This window comes from Nothoprocta perdicaria, unplaced genomic scaffold (genome assembly GCF_003342845.1).
Source record: "Nothoprocta perdicaria isolate Ctin4 unplaced genomic scaffold, notPer1 scaffold_136, whole genome shotgun sequence".
Taxonomy (NCBI): Eukaryota; Metazoa; Chordata; class Aves; order Tinamiformes; family Tinamidae; genus Nothoprocta; species Nothoprocta perdicaria.
The window spans coordinates 1,799,781-1,821,479 of NW_020454494.1; the positions used below are offsets into that span (position 1 = coordinate 1,799,781).

A 21,699-nucleotide genomic window follows, 5' to 3' on the forward strand; every position below is an offset into this window, starting at 1 on the left:
TAAAACCAGTTTTTCCRAGGATAGGAATTATTACAAAATGAACACTGAGGTTTGCCACTTAAGAAGAGATAAAACAGGTTTTTTTTTTTTCACATTAAACCTAAAATGCCCAATTGTAAAACAATTTGCTAGCCTTTGGTGCTATTCTAACTTACCTAGCTTTAAAATTATTTATATTTTAAATATACAGAACGAAATCTAAATCTACAAAACACCATAGCATTCTCATGTTAAAATACACCGACTCTCATAACACAAATGTTTATGCATGTGCATATTTGTAAATAATGTAAATATAAAACTTAAAATATGTTATGTAACATAGAATTCAATTAATGGTGCAATAATAGAAGAGTAAATTAATTCCTGGCTCTTTCTCTCCTTCAAGTCAGACTGATCTAGAGCAATCAGATCAAAATTTATAAAAAATCTGTCAGATTTTGTCCATTTGCATGTTCAGTATAAGCATCACAAATGTTCAAGTCTCTCCAAATCTAACATACATTCCTTCTTGAAGTGATATCCTCCAAATGTAGACTTTCTCATCTAACAACAGCATTAACACAAGGTGAATCATTTGTGTCAAGACCCCCATGGTATACAAACACCTGCTGAATTGTATTTCTATGACTGCAAATGACAAGATGCCTTTTCAAGTTTTATGAAAAAATAAATATGAGTACAACAGCTGTACACACAGGAAATCTCAATCTGTGTATGTGTCAGAATATATGAAATGCTTTACAAAAAAAAAAAAAAAAAAAAAAAACTTGGTTTAAATCTTATTTTTGAGATTCTGTGTGGACATGTACAATAGAAAAGGTGTTAAGATTTTCAGTCAGTCTAAAATCAAATTTAATCAAATGGGGGTGGGTAAAGTGATATATAAACTGATTATAGAGCATGTAACTCAACAGTATCAGGCATCAGATTTTAATTTCCCATTTCCCATACACATGATACATAAAAATAAATCAGCAAACAAAAGAGGTAYGAGCATTCAATATGACAAAATAAAAAGTATTTTTGATGTTTGCATCTGGATAATAGAAATTTCCTTGTGAGGTCAACCAACACACGTATTTTCAAAATGCCACTTCATGTACACTCTGGGAAAACTACAAGGATGGCAGTTCATAACTTGTGGCCAGAATTTCACTGTGCTTTTCTGCAAGCAGTACTATCTCGGTTCTTCAGGAGGCCAACTACAAATCAGGCTGTTCCACATGCAAGAATCAGTATTCTTGCATACTGATTTTTGCATGTGGATACTGACAACTGTGCAAATATAAGAGGATCTTGTTCTTTCCAGCTTCTCTTATATCATTTTCCCTCTTAATATAATACACAAGAGTGTATCTTTTCAGTTCATTTTTCCCTGACACTCTTCTACATGCTCTGGCCTCATCTGCCACAAAATGCCATATTGCTTTTGAACGTGCTTGTTGAAATGCTGTGGCAGTTCTTGTCAAAACTGATGCTGTGAACTTTCACAATGGGGACACAGGGTCAGAAGAGTTCCATATAATCACAGCATCATGGGGTATGTTACACTGAAATGAGTCAGTGGTCAATTAAATTCTATAATCTTACTTGCGAGGTTCATTACAGGATTATATGAATAATGAATTATTAAAATCCAGATAAATTAAAACAAAAGCAACCAGAACACACCTTGATGACTGGCTATTGCCTTCTGACAATATTTATCTGAAGTGATTTGTTCTGTCATATTTGATGTAAATCATCAGAAATATAGAACTACTCGTTTGCAGAGTACAAATTACTAACATGTCTATAATACATGTGTATTATTAATTAGCACTTTTTTCAACTCATTTTCATTTTAATGAGTTTTATTGCTCTGTCTACATTAGCAAGTAGTGCAGTGTGAATGTTGAGATTTTATTTTGCGCTAGCTCTAGTGTCCCTTAGTGCTGGAGTGTGCTAAGTGCATGCTTGGAGTGCGTCTTACAGCTCAGTTTCCAGTTTGCACTCTCCAATATCTGTCTTCAATATTAATTCACGTAAAGAAAGTGAGCATTCATTTTTTTTCTCCCCAAAGGATATTTGCAGGGATTCCACACAGTAAAGTGAACTTCCAGCAAATGCAGATGAATTTTTGAGATATTAGTAAGTACTCTTCATATCTATTTTGAAAGGAATAATACATTACACTGTACTTACTGAGTACATATTCATTTTGGTGCATTTATAATGCATGTAAACCTACTCTGGCTATAGGGAAAAGAAGAAATGCCCTACTTCTATTTCTGGGAGAAGTCCTAGGTATTTTTAAATAATAATTTTCCTAGAATCAGATCAAATTGGATCAGAAATATCATGCAGGAACTAAAAGCAATGCAATTCATTTCCAGCTTTGAGATATTTGGTCTCTACTTGGAAACTTTAACCTATAGTTCAAAAATAAGTCTTTCTACATAAGGCATAAGAAAGAAAAAATAAAAATTAAAACTTGCCAGTCTGGAAAGCAGTTGCAAAGAGACAATGATATTCTGAATTGCTAGCTATAGTTCAGTGCTATCTGAATTTTAATTCCTACAAGATAGAATGCTGAGACTTGCTATAATATGCCTGCCTTATCGGAACATATAAAAACAGTGCTACCAGGGATCACAATTACACATCCCCTATGAACACCCGAGAAACTAGGCTGCAAGATTTTATGCATTCTTGTTTTCTTTTTGACTTTGTATTCATGCTTCATGATACAACTCTCTACCACAGGCACAGGTACAGTAATGTATGGTAATTAAAATTTTATCTAGAGAGAGATGAAAGAGGACRGTTTTAAAACCCAAAAATAACTGAACTGACAGTACAATAAATGCAACATCATGGTGCTTAGTATTGTAACTATGTGGTGGAAAGAACTTATCTGATAAATCCACTTTCCTTGCTCAGAATAATTTAATGATTTTTTGACAGGTTAACTTTAATTGCAAGCTTTATATTGGACTAATTATTATTTGAAACACCATTCTGACCTTATGTCAAGCCATTCATAAAATTGGCATAAAAGTACAAAACATTAATAAGATTCCTTATACGTGTTCCACCTAATTTTACAGGAGTTCAGTCATGCATTTACGCCAGATTCAGGTCAAATTTGCACGAGTGAATATTCTGATGCTGTATAGATTCATTTTTAATGATCATGGAAGAGATCATTATGGATAGAATACGATCCAATTATCAAACATAGATATGATAAAGATCATTATAAATATGATAAAGATCGTTATAGATCTAGATATGATATAGATCACTCATTACAGATATGATATCAGAGAATCTGTACTAATGTCTGGGGTTATTCCTCCACAGCTGTGACTATAATGCTATAAGCACTGAGCTGCAAAAAGAAAAAAAAAGGAAAAAAAAAAGAAAAAAAGGAAAAAAAAAAGAAAAATGTAGAAAGGGATTTGGAGGGGAAGGAATGATTCTTTTTCTTACAAATTCAGAGAAAACATGAATCAAAGTTATATCTTCCATGGACTGTAGGCCTTTAAATTTATAGTATGGAGTGCAGTGGAAAAGTCTACCAGTTAATTTTGTAAAGACMTTTTAGGAAGACAAATGCCAGATGGGATATTTATAAAACTTTAGATCTCTAATTTAGGTTTCTAAATATGGAAAGCAGTTTATGTCAAGAATAACTGGTAGGTGCCTCCAGAGGATGAAAGGGGACACATATATATATTAATTTTTATATGAGATGACACACTTTCATCCATAACGATAAACAACTCATATTTCTCAACTTCAGGATTCCAAGYGTTTTTAAGTTTGATCCAAAACCACTGTTCAGCCTTGTATGGCTACTTTGCAAAAAATGCCATAAAAACAATTTTCAGTGTATTAACCAGTTGTAACTGAAAATTAGGTATTTATTAGGTATTTATAGAGACTTGCAGAGGACTCTAAGGATCTGCAGACCTCCATCCCGTTAACCAAGTCACAAACAAAATGTTAAACAAGCCTGGTCCCAGTACCACTCAAACCTTATCTTTCTTCAAACCAGCCTGGACGCCACCCTGTGCCACATGCTSTAGGTGTGCCTGCTTGAGCAGGAAGGTTGGACTAGATGATCTSTAGAGGTCCCTTCCAACCTTAAATATTCTGTGATTCTGTGATTATCTCACTAATTTGGCAGAGACACTGATAGCACCAACAGGCCTTTATGGTCCTGACTAGTGAACTGAGGTGTCTACACACAATCCCTGTTGAATCGYCCAGGAGCTCCATTCAGCTCAGGTCTGGGACTCAGCTCCCTGCACGCATCTGTGCCTGTCCCAGTTCCACGGTAAGTACGCCTTGCCACGGGCTTGGTTTCTCCTGCTCACAGAAAAGGTGCTGTTGTCTTTTCCTTTCTCTCTATCACAGAAGGTACAGTTTATAAATTCTGTATAATACATCTGGAGCTGGTGAAAATGATGTGGCAAAATGTCTCGGGATAACTACAAAAAGGGCAAATTGACATTTAAAAATACTCAGTATATACCTATATAATCTGTCTTCAGCTATAATAATCTGTCTTCATATTAAAAAGGTAAGGTAATGTGAAAACACAGAAAAGATCAAGAAAGAATTCAGGTTATCAAAATCTGAAGTAATTTAAACTCATTATCTATATGTTTTACACAGAAGCATTTGTCAACTACCAAAAAGAAAAAAAAAAAAAAAAAAGCAAGAAATGGTACTTGAGTTAATGTTTTGGGACTGTAATAGCTTTCAAAATGCATGCAAATGTCAATGAATACTCATTCAGAAGTCGTTGCATTTTAAACATCTCTTTATAATCTCTTTAAATAAATCAATGCAATTTCAAAATGAAAGTTCCTAGTATTCTCACTGTGACTTGGAATCATTTATATCATACTGAATATCATTTATATCATACATTGCAGGAAATAAAAAAAAAAGAGTAGTCTATATTATGTGCTGGAGAACATACCAATTACCATCTTCACATGATTAGTATTATAGGAAACTCTGTAGGAAGAGGAATGTTTGGATAGCACAGCTAGAGAGAAGTATTTGAAAACACTCATTCTTTAAGTATTCTCTTTATAGGAACTTTGGGAAAATTGGCAGCACCTTTTATCTATCACTTTACAATCTTTGTTGAAGACAAGAAAGATGGAAATAGACGGTTTCAAGAGCATCTCAGACAACCAATATGGAAAGTTGCTGTTCAGTTTCATTTAGATTACTACCAGATTTATTAACTTAAAAAGAGCCYAGGATGGCAACTGACCATGGTCTGTATACATGAGGATAAAAGCAGTTCCAGCACTCTCCCTTTGTCTTGGATCCATCGAGGGGGATTGATTTTTTTTTTTTTTTTTCCCTTAATTTGGTGATTAAGTATTTGACAGTCTAATACAGGTCATGTGAAAGACAGCAAACGACTCATGATATGGTCTTTTTTTCTATGATCCCTTTGCAGTCATAACCTCCTCACATATAAACGACAGTGTTTTCAAATATAAAATATAGATTATAGAAATGTAAACAGATAAAATAATCATATACAGAATTCTTATCAAAACAAAATTCTTGCAATAAATAACAAATACTTGCAAAGTGAAATAGCACCACAAAATGAAAAGGAGAGCTAGGCATGCAAATGCATGTGTCTATATTAAAATGATTACAGAAAACATACAAATAAGCTTTGAAATCAGCAAGGAACTGAATAATAAATTATAATATATACCCAATGTAAAAGATGCCAGGATTAATTGTGGGGTTTAGTCTGTGTTTAAGAAGTCCGATTTTTAAGTGTCCATAGAGAGGTATCTTTTAGGAATGTTCCATGTCTAAGCCACCTTTATAGTCAGTAGGGAGCTGGTTAATCCAGTCAGTATCTAAAAATAGCTTGCAAATTACTTATGGGAAGGATACTGAGGTGTTTTTTTTTTTTCTCTCCTCTTGTGAGGGGAAGCAGAGGAGGGGGAATGATAAACAAATATGCTTAAGATGCCTACTTGAATAAGCATTACCAAAAAACTTATTTTCATATGATAACAGCATTTTGATATATATTTAAATCTATACATGGATCAGAAGGCCTATGATGATCTCTTCTACTCCCATCATTGTATTCCACCATGAAAGCATGATCTTAGCTATAAAATTACAACAGTAAACATGGTAATGTTTACTCATGAGAATCTTCAGCCTGTACAAAGAAAGCCAAGGATCCTTTCACAGTGTCTAACTGGCAATTATTAGAACCCACTTAGAATAACTTCTAATAAATTTGTACAATTTGATAAAGTACAAAGTACAATTTGATAAATTACTTCTTCCATTAGTAGAACCAAGAAGAGAAAGAACTGTTTAATGAAATTCTTTAGAAAGTGAATCTAATTTCATTCTGAATGGAAGAAACAAGACAAAGGCAAAAAAACGGATATTTTAGAGTTCACCAAATGGAACCCCCAGAAAAGACTTTCATATTGAAAATACTGAATTAGTCATTTTTTTCTATGCTTTAAGACTTAATGAATTTAAATTCATCCTAATCTTGTGAAAACTTTTGATTTCATAGAATAATAATAACAAATTTCTTTGATCATGTTCACCTGAATAGATTCATATATACATATATATATTAGACACTATGTGTGTGTATATATATATATATATCATCATGCAAGTGAAACATGGCCTTAATGAGAATAGATTACATAGATATTGAACATATTAGAAGCAGAAGACATTTTCTTTTCATGGGGGAAAAAAGGAATCAACTAAATGTTGTTGTGTTATTAAACAGGGTATCATAACTCATGTGCATGAGTATGCTGTATTGAAATTTCAAATGGACCTGAATTTTGTTTTTATTGACTTCTTAGTTCTCAATTTTAACATTTTAACTTTCTTTTAGCATAGTTTTTCTATTCATGTTAACCAGTTTAGATTAACCTGGGATTAGACATAATTTACTGCTATTAAAAGGACTTCTGAATCTCTTTACATATTTCATATAGTTTGGCACACATTCATTTAATGATTTATGTCTTTTGTTTGTCTACTTTCACTTTTGTTTTACATTTTTACTGGAGCAGGTGAAGTTTCTCTAGTTAGTTATTGAAAAGAAATTATAAGAGCTTCTTCTCATTATTGGTTTATTTTGCTCAAATGACAAGATACGGCCTGAGGCAAAGAAATTATTTTCAGAATTTGAGTCTGTTTATGTGCAAGGATAATTGACCGAATGTGTAGTTTCAGAACATTATTTTCACTGACATAATTTTAATATTTTCAAGTACTTACGATAGGAAATGAATTGAATGAATTAAATTTCAATTCAGGATTCTGCTAAATTAATTTCAACATACAAATCATTTATCTAAATGTATCTAATTTAAATTCACCTTCTATATTCTACTTTTCCCCAGCTCTTGAACAGCATAAGCAAATAAAGTGTTTCTAACTCAGAACTGAAAACTATAACCAAACCTTTAGCAGTAACAAAATTGTACAAATGCAAATGGAGTCTATCAATAAATGTATGGCACGTATCAATACTGAGAAGCATATTGCACAATCTGTTTTCTCAATCTGCAATGTTTATCTTGAGATCCATTTAAAGAATATTGCACAAGTGCTGAATATATAGACTAAATACAAAGGATGATAAATACAAATAAAAATAGTAGAACTACCTATTTAAAAATACATTCATCTTTAAATAATTGTTTCTTTTATTTTTACATTGCTTGATAGAATTTGATGCAAGTCTTAATTCAGAACTGAAAACTTCAAGAAACTTGGTGAAAGCCATCAGGTCTATGGAGAACAACTCTGTACAGTACTAATATTCCTGGCACATCACAATCCAGGAATATTTTCTGAGGACACTGATGGATTATATCATAAAATATCCTCAGGCACCACAAAAAGAAATGAGGTTTGAGAATTCTAGCCAATATTCTGAAGGAAAAAAAAAAATACATATACGGGTAGAAACATCTACTGGGAAAGAGCAAGGGTGGACAAAGCTTTGATCAGGAAACATAGGCACTATAATGCTTATTTTGCTGTAGTATCTATTTTGAAATATGAAGATTGTGTCTATATTTTTAGCTGCTATGAGTTTTGGACATGTACAGCAGACTGGAAGTCATAATTAAACTTAATGTTAAAATTCCTTTTATGTTTTTTGGATTTTTAAACACCTTGTCCACTGGTTAAAAGTAAAATATTGCTTCGTTGTGGTTAAAATATATATATATATATTTATATATATATATATATGGGAAAATGAAAACATTTTTGGCTCCATTTTTAAGAGCAAAATAATTCACTGACTGTTCTTACTAGAAGAATCTTTTACTTCACACATCTTTTTGTATACAAAAGAGTTTTAAAACACCATCCGTAAGTAAAAACTTCCAACTCATCAAACTTTTGTTGGCAGCAGTGACGTGGGAATATTCACAATAATTCCTCTGATAGCAGTGTAGAAGTCACTGCTATAAATGAAATTAGACATTCTCTCTTCCTCACTTTAACATATCTCCACCCTAATTTTAAGGAAGGACATAAGACTTTTCTTATGGGAAACTTTTTTCCTTTTTCCTGTTTTTCCTCCTTTGGTGGATTAGGTTTCCAACAGTGCTCAAATTACAGTTTCACTGACTCTCACTCATATACTTTCCCCACCGAGCTCAGGCAAATATATTAACAATGTTAACTACTGTCTCAGTCTTTCTGAAGAAGTTTCCTTAAACATAGTCACTGAAACTTTAGCCCTCAGTCAATCACAATATGTTTTAGTTTCTTAAAATATTGCAAATTTCAGAACAAAGCTTTTCTGCATAAAATATACTCTCTGTGCTAAACCCATTTCCTTCAAGACTTCTCATAGTTACTAAACAATGAATGAAATTACTATAATTCTTGGTCTTCACTCACCATTGTTATTGCTCTGAAACAATTTCCTATGTAACAAATCTAGTTAAAACTTGAATCTTCCATAGATTTCATTTTAAGATCTGCTTATACTCAGATTTATGCAATTTACCCAGACTGTCAGATTCTAAAATGACAGAACTGTTTTATTATTTCACTAACGAGATACTGAAAATAGAAATGAAAGTTTCTTGTTCCATATTTCAGTTCACACAAAAGACTAGCCTTTTCTATTTTTGTATTTGTAAGTTTAGCATCATCCACTGCACGTATAAAAAGGGCAAAATAGCAGCTGCAAACAACTGTAATAGTAACCTTGATATTAGCTGTTTTAAAAGTATATTAAAATACAAATTTCTCAGGTGTTTCTATGAGATTAATAGGAAAAAAAGAGCAGTTAAAGGCAGCAAATATATCCCTTGTTACTAGAATGATTTATAATTAGCTTTACTAAATCATCACTTTTCCCAAGTCTTTTAAAGTTTCATAATATGCATTATGAAATTTCACTCATTTTAGTGTGTTTATTTCTCACTTCCTTCAGTATTCAGTGCATTTACCACTCCATCTTTTTCCTTTATTTCAGTAGTTGCAAAGTATCTGGCATTTTATTTCGATCTGATAAGTGGCTGAAAAATGGTTATCTTTCAGGAAGTTAATTCCAGCCCTAAACTACAGCTTGATTAATCCAAACAGACAATTATCATTTGGTATATGACGTATATAGCCAACACAAAGCAGACACACTCAGTATGTGATGCATTTCCAGTGCAGTTCCTAAATCCAGTTCCATGTGACAATGATAGATGTTTCCAGTCTGGCTCATCTTGAAAATACTACTAGAACTGCAATTCTTTGTAAAACCAAGGGGARTGACCAATGTGGCCATGTTTCAAAGCAGTCCAAATGAATGCATTGTAGGCTTGCACTTCATAGGACCACAGAATCACAGAATGGTTGAGGTTGGAAGGGACCTCTAGAGATCATCTAGTCCGACCCCCGTTCTCAAGCAGGGGCACCCAGAGCACAGGGTGGCATCCAGGCGGGTTTAGAAGATCTCCAAAGGAGGAGACTCCACAACCTCTCTGGACAGCCTGTTCCAGGGCTCTGTCACCCTCATAGGAAAGTTCTTCCTCACATGCAGATGGAACTTGCTGTATTCCAACTTATATCCATTGCCCCTGCCCTATCAGAGGCCACCACCGAGAAGAGTGTGGCCCCATCCTTCCTACATTCTCCCCTCGGGTCCTTATACACATTGATCAGATCTTCTCCAGGCTAAACAGGCCCGGCTCACTTTTAGTCTTTCCTCAAAAGATAGATGCTCCAGTCCTTTAGTTATCTTTGTCACTCTCTGCTGGACCCTCTCTAGAAGCTCCACATTCCTCTTGTACTGGGGAGCCCAGAACAGCACACAATACTCAAAGTGTGGCCTCACCAGAGCTGAGGAGAGGGGAAGGATCCTCTCCCTTGAACTGCTGGCAACACTCCTCCTGATGCAGGCCAGGATCCCATTGGCCTTCTTGGATACAAGGGCCCACTGCTGCCTCGTGGTTTACTTGGTGTCAACCAGGACTCCTAAATCCCTCTCTACGGGGCTGCTTTCCAGCAGGTCAACCCCTAATCTGTATTTGTGCCTCGGGTTATTCCTCCCCAGGTGCAGGACCCTGCACTTGTCCTTGTCTTTGTCCTTGCTTATAAACAGTGAGAAGCTCCATACTGAAGGGTTTTGAAATAACAAAACATAGAGGCTACTGTCGATGTAAACCATCTGGTTAAATAGTCACAGTCTCATAAATGTATGTTCTTGAATTTGGCTTCCTGAAAATATGTATGAAAAGTAAGAAACTAGGCTTTATCTATAAATACTGGACTATATTATGTGAAAATAGACAGGACAAAAAGTCTTAAAGAAAACACCAATGAYATAAACTGCGCAAAATGATCACACATGATTTAGTAAATGTACTTGGCAACAACAACAAAAAGGAAAACCCTAAGTAGAAGTTTGTAAGTGATCTTGCCGCCATACACAGTACTGTTAAGATTACTACTAGAATAGTGTGGCAAGTTATGCATAAACTTCAGAAAATACTTGAGAGAACTTAAAATGGAGATTCAAAAATGATCAAACAGCTGGGAGAAAAAGCTTAAGACAAGAGGTACTCTGTGCTAACAAGAGTCTTTTACAAAGAAAATACTGGTACAGAACAGAAAGTTTTATTAGAAATGCAAGCAGAAGTGAAACAAAATCTAATCACTGGATGCCAAAATTAAACAAATCTCATCTTGAAGTAAAAAGCTATTTGTAAACAGCACATGGTATTGATTACTACAGTAGTATCCAAAAGGAACTCATATACCACTCTTGAATTAAGGGCCTTTAAAATAAGATCATATTAAGAACAAATATTTCATTTCTTTCCAAAAAGAAAAAAAAAAAAAAATCTTTAGTTTGTACAGGTAAACCAGAGTAGTCTGAAACATAACTGAAAAGCCATACTTTCTATTCAGAAAAGGAAGTAGAGAGTAAAAACAAAGAAAAACATAGTATACTTAAAGAAGATAACTCAACCAGTCAGATTAGCCTTCTTTCCTTAAAAGTAGTACGATGAGATTTCAGATTTCAGGCATAGCAGAAGTAATAGATGTCTGTTGATTCTACAGCAGCCTTCCAATGCAGAGAGCATTGGAGAGCAGATACTCTGATGTTTTGTGAAAGAGGTATGATTCCATTTCTGTGCCACAGCTTCTTTAAACAAACAAACCCTAAACAAATCTGAAGCATAGTGCTCTGTTCTGCAGGATTCTATAGCAGCTCATGGAAGCTGATGTGAAAATAAAAAAAAAAAAGGTAAAGGGTATTTGGAGCTTTCTTAAAAAAAAAAAAAAAAAAAAAAAAAAAAAAAAAAAAAAAAAAAAGAACCAAAAACAAACTACTGTTTGTAGTAGTACAAGTTTGTGTACAAGTAGTAGTTTGTGTAGTACTGTGAGCTACTTACTCGTGTAAGTGAGCTGAAATCCTTGGCCAGTATCAGATCCATTGGTATTAAATTCTATCCACAAATGGTTAGAAGTGCTATTAAGAACAACTCCCATCATCTCATCTTTAGTGAAGGCTCCCAGAGAACGAGAAGAACTGTCTTTTCCATCATACACCTAGGAGAAATAAAATCACAGTAAAAAAATGGACCTCAAGTTAAAGTCAATTAAAAAGTTGATTGTAGGGTACATACCACTTTAAAAATGACACAACAATTCTCCTGTTATTGCAGTCCAATGATATATATAATATTTTACTACCTTCAAGACATTTTTTAGATTTTTTTTTTTCCCCCGGTGAGCATGTCTGGAATTAATTAATTAATTATACCTGACTGTCTCACAACCTCCAGCTATTTTTCATGACCCAAAGACAATGTCATTTAAGCCGCAGGTGTCTCCTGTGAAATCGCCACAGAAAAGGGGCAGGAAGGGGCAAACCTTGTTCTACTCTGTTTTCTCCTGTCTGGAGAGATCAAAGACAGGACTAGCATATTAAAACCAATCTGTCACATTTTTGCAGTGATTGCATAATGCAGTGATCAATTCCAGTGACTGCAGTGACACATAGGGTGGTGATAAATGGGGCCGAGTCCAGTTGGAGGCCTGTGGCCAGTGGTGTCCCCCAGGGGTCAGTGCTGGGCCCAGTGCTGTTCAACCTGTTCATCAATGACCTGGACGAGAGCACGGAATGCACCCTGAGAAAGTTTGCAGATGACACCAAGCTGGGTGGAGTGGCCGACACTCCGGAGGGCTGTGCTGCCATCCAGAGGGACCTGGACAGGCTGGTGAGTTGGGCAGAGAGGAACCTCATGAGGTTCAATAAGGACAAGTGCAGGGTCCTGCACCTGGGGAGGAATAACCCCAGGCACCAGTACAGATTAGGGGTCGACCTGCTGGAAAGCAGCTCCACGGAGATGGACCTGGGAGTCTTGGTTGACACCAAGTTAGCCATGAGTGAGCAGTGTGCCCTCGTGGCCAAGAAGGCCAATGGGATCCTGGCCTGCATCAGGAGGAGTGTTGCCAGCAGGTCAAGGAAGCTGATTCTGCCCCTCTACTCAGCTCTGGTGAGGCTGCACCTGGAGTACTGTGTGCAGTTCTGGGCTCCCCAGTATACGAGGGACGTGGAGCTTCTCGAGAGGGTCCAGAGAAGGGCAACCAGGATGATTAAGGGAATGGAACATCTCTCATACGAAAGAGAGGCTGAGTGAACTGGGCCTGTTTTCTCTGGAGAAGAGAAGGCTCAGAGGGGAAATGATTAATATGTATAAGTTCAGGAAGGGAGAATGCAGGGAGGAAGGGGACAGGCTGTTTTCACTGGTGGCCAGCGATAGGACGAGGGGTAATGGCCACAAGCTGGAGCACAGGAAGTTCCGTCTCCAGGTGAGAAGGAACTTCTTTACTGTTAGGGTGCCAGAGCCCTGGAACAGGCTGCCCCGGGAGGTTGTGGAGTCTCCTTCTCTGGAGGTCTTCAAAACCYGCCTGGATGCCACCCTGTGTCACATGCTGTAGGTGTGCCTGCTGGAGCAGGAAGGTTGGACTAGATGATCTGTAGAGGTCCCTTCCAACCTTGAATATTCTGTGATTCTGTGATAACCAAGATTTCACTCAGATGGTTAAAACAGAAGGGTCAGGAATCTGCACTCTGAGTGACTTAGAAAGTTTCAAAACAATCAAAGATGATCCAGGTACTCAATTTAGCCATCTGCCTTGGATAATTCTGTTCATATTTCTTTACTAGGTCGTGATTTCTTTCCCTTAAGTCCAAGCTTTGTCACAACTGCTAGAACCTTTGCCCTAACATGCAGGAATCTTCAAGTGCTCTCTTTGAAATTACTAGTCTTGATCATTACTGATACACATAATCTTACTGATATCAAAAATTTCTGAAAACTGTAGTTTCTTGTGTACCACTTAACTGTAATGTGCAGCTGAATTTTGCAACTACTACTCCAACAGTTGTAAACCTAGTGGAATATATACATTTGGAATTAGTTTTATGTTTTAAAAAACAAGTATACAAATAAAAAGAAAAAAAAAAAAGACTGTTTTAAAATGTTTCTCCCCAAGAACTAGAAACATTTAGTGACTCGTAAACTTTTATTCTTCAGCTACAGACAGGTGAATGCATAGGTAATTACCTATGCACCAATTGAAGGGATAAACTGCTTTGCTGTAAAGCTCTAAATATCTTGCTTTATACTGTAACTCAAGTAAAATATTTTGAGAGCATTTTCTTTTAATATAAAGAACAATAATATCCTGAGCTGCACAAAGCTGTTCTAATCTAACAACCTGTTCTAATCCTCTCTGTTCTGTAGCTTTGTCATGTAGCCTTCCCAACACAGGTCCTAGATGACATCTAAGATTAACAGCAACGTTGGGATAACAACCATTACCACAAAGAGAAAATGAAATGCTAGATTTTCAAGCGAGGCAAACCTAAATAAAAGGAAAAGTAAGATTAGGAGTAGGAAATGGTGCGACAAAGCTGTGTACTTTTGTAAAGAGTCTTAACTCCCCAATTTTGAAGGCTGTAGATCTCGTTCCAGTACCTAGAGGTTTCTTTCTTTTCCACATGCTCAGATTTTCTTCATATCAAGTAAGAAAAGGTGAAAAGAAAGAGAGTAGATGGTATATTCTGCCTGAAATACGATATAATCAGAGTAAGTAGCCACAGTTCAGACATATTTCTGAATCACATTGGGGAATTAAAAAAAAAAAAAAAATAGACTGTTCCTGGAAAATGAAAGGATTCTCCATGCTGAGAAATGATGCACTGTAGTTCATAAGGTATTTCTTCTTTTCCTAATTAATATCAAAAATGCAAATTTCTTCCAAAAAATGCAAAAATAAAATCAGTAGAGACCTAAGGAATCTCAGAGGAAGACACATTTGCAACCCTGTTTGAAGGAACAGCTATTACTCCAAATGTGCACAAGCAACATTGACAGGTAGTCCTCAAGATGATATAGTATTAGCATATTCTTGAAATAGGAGTACTGGGAGAGAACTGTAGAACATCCAAAACTAAAACTAAACTATTTTGCCTCTTTATGAAGACTTTGTAGTAGCAGTTTCTTGAGTGTTTTGTATAGTGGGGCACAGTGAAATTATGGAAAGGGCGGTGATTTCAGAGCACTTCTTGTAGAAGCAGAATGTGAACTTGGACAACAGAAGGCTGAGCAGGGATATGGCTGAGGTTTACAAAATCATGAAGGCATTAGAGAAAGTGAGTGCAAAACTATTCATCATACCCAGCATTATTAGAGCGAAGTATACACTGACAAAATTTTTATGATATGGATTATAATGACAGAAATGAAAGTGCTACTTGACACAGCAGGATGAACATCCAGGCTTTGCAGTCACAGGGGAGGCAGATAGTGTCAGCTGATTTAAAGGTCTAACAAATTCAAGGGCAACAGGTCCATAATACATAATAACGAGAAGAGACAGCAAAGCGTTGTTTAGTTGTGAGTTCTCAGGTAGCAAAAGGAGTATGGACTTCCCTGGCTTGTGTATTTTCCCAAATAACACTTCCTATTACCATTAGCTGAAACAAAGCACTTAAAAAGACCACTTGATCTGACCCAATAAGGTATTTCTTATGTACCTGAGATAACTGACATCCTTTTGAGAAACAAAGATTCTTTTTCTAGCTATCTCCCTATGATAAGTTCTTGGAGTGTTCTCTGTTTTCAGCTAGCATATTTTAAACTAACACAAAACATTATTGCTAGTGGCAGTCAAACAGTAGCTCCTCATGTTGCATGGCAAGATTAGAAAAAAGCACTTCAGTCAGTTTGGATATGTTCCATAACAGCTAAAAAAAAAATCTAAGTATCTTAGTTACAACTAAAATAAACAAAGGTAGGACATATCATCAACATTAACATTCAGGTATCCATGTTGTTTAACCTTGAGCATATTTTAAGTTAATATTTGGCCTAGGCCAATCGGCAGTCTTCCAGGTGGTATCTGGGTAAGATGCGGGGTCTTGCACAGGCCAAGACCTGATTCCAACAGGGCCATCCTGTTTCAAGAGTGGGGAGAGAACAGAATACATTTTTATAAATACAAATTTTGGAGAGGCTGTAGGGGAAGAGTTTAATTGTATAAATTCAAGCTGTGCTGTGTCACTGGCCTTCAGAATCAGATAACAGACCTTGTGGAACAGACACAGTCATAGTTTTGACTCTGTTTCCTTAGGAACCTGAAGGCTTATGTGACAATTTTTAAGTGTAGATGTTTACTGATCTGTAAAAGAAGAAAGTATCTAACAGATTGCTTGGAACAGCTTTCTCTCAAGAAAATCTTTCTCACATCTCCAGGGAATACCTCTAAGTATACTTGACATCCACATAAAAGGTTCCAAATGATAATTTAGTTTCTGGAATGTTCACATTTTTTAAGGATTTCCTCTTCAGATAGTCTGTTAAATTATTTATATTTATAAATTTAGTAAGGGCAAAGCTATTGGGAGACGCATGTACAGTATCTGAGCAGCTCAGCGAGCAATTAAATTCTTCCCTGACTATTATGTCTATTCATATTGAAAATAATTTGGAGGATTTGCACAGTTAAGCCTTGGAAAACAGGAGCAATGGACAATATTGACCATATGGTTTTCCCACTTACTCAATTCTCTTTGCTCTTGCTAGAAGCCAAAACATGAGCCAAATTCTTGGGGCTACCCATGAAGAGGAATTAATTAGCAAAGATTTTGTAGGTAAAGGTGGAGAAAATGCTGCTCTTGTGGCTGTAACATTCTAACAGTGTTGGAGACTGCTAAGGTTTTGCTTATTTCATGGTCAAATCAGTGTGTACTTATTAAAACAGAGCAAGTTCTTCAGTGCAGATAGAAATGCCTAAATTAGTAAAGCCAGTGCTTACAGGGAAGCTCCCTTTTCCTTCTCTTCTTCTTTTCATTTTTTTTTTTTTTAAAAATACCCTCACCTTCCTTTTATCTCTCAGTGCATTGTGCTTCACAGGAAGTATTTAAGTTCAAATTGTAACAGTCCTCTTTGAAAGACACGTAAGCTACCATTCAAAATGGAATAATGAATAAAAGTATGGCAAGCAATATTTCCTTCATAATAATAATATATTTGAAATGGAAATGGAAAGCATTCAGTGCAAATAAAACCAACAAAATCAAGACAGAAATATAGATAGAAACTTCTGAAAGACTAAAATGGGGTGTTACGATGTTTCCAGATAGCAATTGCTATCTGAATTCTGACTTATTTGATGATTTGAAGTAGTAATGAACATTGAAAAAAAATAGAGAAAAAAAAAATTATTGAGTACTTGAATATATGTTCAAGTCCTTAGATGAACTTCATGATTTTCTATACATAAATGAAGTGCTACATGTTCAAAAATCTCTCTATATTAAGAAAGTGTGTTCAAAGGTTACTTCCAAAGTAAGAGTAAAAGAAGGCAAATCATTTTCTGTAATTACATTTTGAGTCAATATTAAAATACTGTAGGTTAGCTGGCTGGCTTCTTTTCAAATGAACAAATTAGTTACTTTGAAACAAAATTGCCACTGCTACAAAAGGCAAAGTAAGAAACTAATAATGCTCCTAAAATTTGGCATGAGTAAAATATGGCATGAGTAATTATAAACCGTTCTTTTAAAAATAATTACAACCTTATAGTTATAGTATTACTGTGAAAAGAAAAATGTACAGACATCAGTAGCTCTCCACATCCTGGTTCACATTTTAGGTTTTCTTTCCAGACTGAGTGTAAATAGCAGAGAGGCACCGCACAACAAGCAGGGGACTCTGGCTGGTGCAGCCCATACAAGGGGGCTTAGCTCTGGAGTGCTTCCCGAGCACAAAGTGACCCCGGGTTTTACCATGTCTGGAGTCCCCCCCCGCACTGTGGGGTTGCTGCAGCCTGGAGGAACAGCCTCTAAGGGCCCCATCGCTGACAAGCGCAGGCAGAGCAGATATGACACTGCAGACCCACACCATGGACATCTGGTTCAGGATACGCTGAGGACATGGACAAGGCTGAGAGACCTGGGCCCGTTCAGCCTGGAGAAGAGAAGGCTGAGGGGGAATCTGATCAGTGTCTATAAATACCTCAAGAAAGAGGTGAGTGAGGAGGAGTGGGCCGGCCCCTTTCTGGGGTCGCCAGCAATAGGACTATAGGAAATGACTCCAAACTGAAGCACCAGAAGTTCTACAGAAACTTAAGAAAAAATTTCTTGACAGTTGAGGGTGGGAGAGTCCTGGGACAGGCTGCTAAGGGAGGTAGTGGAATTTCCTCTAGAGATCTTCCAAATCCACTTGGATGCAGCCCTGTGCCACGTGCTCTAGGTGACCCTGCGTGTGCAGGGGGTTGGACTAGATGTCTAAAGGTCCTTTCCAACCTAAAGGATTGTATGATTCTATGACTTATATATATACATATAATATAACACACAATTATATTATATAATATATAATATATAATTATATATTTTCAGTTATACTTCCAGGCTTGTTAAAATCTCTTAAAACTAATAAATTTTCATACTTAAAAAATGATCATCTCTCAAGTTTAGTACAACGAACAACATACTGAAAGACTCTCAGACACCTGTCTAGTGGCATTTGACAACAGTTTAATATTTCCATAAATACCACTGCACTCTTAATATCATATTACTCCTAATGTTATATTTTATTTGAATATGGTATGAATAAAAGTGATGCTAGAATTTAAATTCCATTTGAGAATGTGAAACAAAGTATTTGAGAAAGTGAAACAAAGTTAAAACAAACAAACAAACAAAAAGCTAAAATATGAGCTGTTAACACATATGAGTGCTGAAGACGGTAGGAACAGGAACAATTTTCTTTTTACCTTAACAGTATCTCCCTCATGCAGTTGAAAGCTCCTGGCTCTTAGATGGATTCCTTTCCCAGCCTCCGTTTCAATTTTATAGATACATTCATGGTTGTTGTCATAATTAGATGGGAAATTTGGAGACAGTAATGTTCCTTCATGTCCAGAGACAGTTGCTCCACATTCAGCTACAGAAAACATGCACATTAAAAAAAAAAAAAAAAAAAAAAAAAAAAGTGAATTATCGATTTCAGGGAAAAAAAAAAAGGTTATTTTCAGTAATACTTAAACTTAAGAAAACTCTAAAGCACTGCTGGCTACCTAGGAAAAGTAAGTATGTTTCTGTTGGACTTCAGATTCATTGTACAAACTTCTAGAAAAACCCAGCAAACCTTGATATCTCTGATATTTCCCTTTATATACTTGTTATATACCTTGTTTTATACTGAAGAAAACCTGGGTCCTTTTATCTAGTCCACTTTACCTCCATTTTATTCCTTGGTCCTCCAATCAGACTAACCTATCATGAAAGTCAGCTTGATTCCATAAAAACTGAAAATTTTGTTGAAATATAGTTATTGTGGTAGCATGGCAAATTAATGTAACATTGTTTCATTGCCTGCATTTAATCCTCTGCTCAATTTATTTACAAATAAATATTAGATTAAAGAAAATGCTGAGAGTAAAGAATCTTTAAATCAATCAATTCTTCCCCCTCCCCAACAAGAATAAAAAAAAAATAAGAATAYATTCAAGAATACATTGGCATCAGTCATGACTAAGTAGATAGTTCCCTTGAACTTAGAGATACTGTCAGTTGTAGAGATTTTTGCCATTGCTCTCTTGCAAAGAAAAGAAGAAAAGTGGTATATTACAGCCTGTGAGCGCAGTTTACTTAATGAATTAGGACTAACAATGTACAATATAAATTTGAGTATACAAAATGAAAACATCCAAAGGGATAGAAAAAAAAAAAGTTATCCTGCTGAAGCAAATATTTGAGATACTTAAAAAGGTGTTAAAAATATCGCATGATACATAAAATATTGATATTTGTCTACAATTACATAAAAACAATACAGATATGCTTGAATGGCATTTAGGTCTTATTGTTCTGCCTAAAGACAAAGTGCATTGAGTTGAATCCAGATTTTTACCTGAATATCTTTCATGGCTTGACATAAAAATAAACAATGAATAATAAAGAAATGCAAAATCCTGAAGAGCTTTTCTTTTAGTGTAGCAATGCTATTGATTTTAAAGTTTGTTCTTCGTTCTTTTTTTTTTCTTTTTTTTTTTTTCTTTCTCCCTGTATATGTTAAATAGATCAGAACTAGGACTCCAAAGACATTAAAATGAATATTCATGGAAAATGTGTATGTGTGTAGCTGGGAGAGGAGTAAAATTTTAAGTACACCTGATAATGGTTTATCAGATACATACATAAAGGACAACTTTGAAAATACATTCCATAGGGACATCAGAAAATCATGTAAATATCTTCAGAGAGAAACTGATGTTATATAGAAATAATCTAAAAATACTGAGTTTAAAACTCAGAGGCCTTTACAGGCATCATCGAAAGTTTTTCATGCTTTTGAAAAATCTAAAAGGCATCAACAGTTTTGGTACTTTAGATGTATCTCCTACAATTAATTCAAGAAAGAAATGAGGGGAAGGACCAGGGGATATTAAAAGTAATGTCAATTTCAATTAGCTTCCCCAAGTTTTTTTTTTTTTCCCCTGGAGGGAATTTTAAGTATGTTTTCCTTTTTTTTTTTTTTTTTTTTTTCCATGGAAATGCTGACCATTTCCATATCCATGGAAAGATTTCTTTCTATCCATACCATGAGATCACCATGAAGATCAGCTAAAATCTCATAGCAGAAGTCATGAACAGCAACGTGCAGAGCCTGTGCTAGGCAGTAGGAAGTGTTCAGGCACTGAAATGGCCTCTTGGTTCAAATATTTTACACCGCAGTACAGAAAACGTAATTTTTTTTTTCTTTTAAAATATCTGCAATAGATATTTTCTTCTCCTTGTCCCGCAGTAGAGTAGTAATTAACACATGAAGCTGTAGTATGTGACACCTAAATTCAATTCATTCCTCTGTCTCTGGTGAATTAAGAAAGGACCTTCTACAACTTCTGCTTCACATAAACGAATTAGAAAACTGGTTGGTCATAAAGTGAGCAAATGTGGACTAACTTCTTTAGTACAATGAATATGGCATTTCACAGGGGAAAGATGACCACTTCTTCAAGGAAGTTCATACATTAAATATTTGGGAAATAAAATTCTGAAGTAACTTACAAATCAACATTCATTGTTGCCACACACCTACTGGACAATTAGATTAGAAAAATACATTCATATTTCTGTTCCTTCTCATTGACTCTAGTAAGTCATTATTTTTTGTGCAAAAAACAAAAATAAAATCAAGATGCAACATAATTGGATTAGAAGTTTATTACTTCTAAGTTTATTACTTTATTAGTTTATTAGAAGTTTATTCACTCAAAGTACACAACATTTGCTTATTATTGAGTATGCTACCTATATCCAGAGGGAAAATATTTTAGGAGAAAATTTATGCTTTACTTTTACTATAGCATCTTAATAGTCTATTGTCACCTTGCTGAGGGCTGCAGTAAATGGGAAAAAAGCTACCTTATTGAATAGTTTTTTGTTTTTTTTTTTTTCCTTATACTGAATGCAATCTGTCTGGAATAGATGCTTGACAGCACTCTTTGTCCTTTTGTTTAAGAAATTCACTTAATTTTATTCATATAAATAGGTCTAGCTTTGTTTTCATTCTCTCAATTTAAATTGGATAAAGGCAAACTGTCTAAAGTAGATCT

General features: G+C 35.3%; 1 protein-coding gene across 1 annotated transcript in view; it reads right to left on the reverse strand.

The window, feature by feature from the left end:
• The window catches only part of CSMD1 (CUB and Sushi multiple domains 1), a 471,181-nt gene that overhangs the window by 165,851 nt on the left and 283,631 nt on the right, over positions 1-21,699 (reverse strand). Inside the window, exons 20-21 of the mRNA XM_026033888.1 lie at positions 18,856-19,025; positions 11,952-12,108 (exon numbers count right to left, since the gene is read on the reverse strand). Of these exons, the coding sequence (XP_025889673.1) occupies positions 11,952-12,108; positions 18,856-19,025 (327 nt within the window). The remainder of the gene's footprint in view (positions 1-11,951; positions 12,109-18,855; positions 19,026-21,699) is intronic.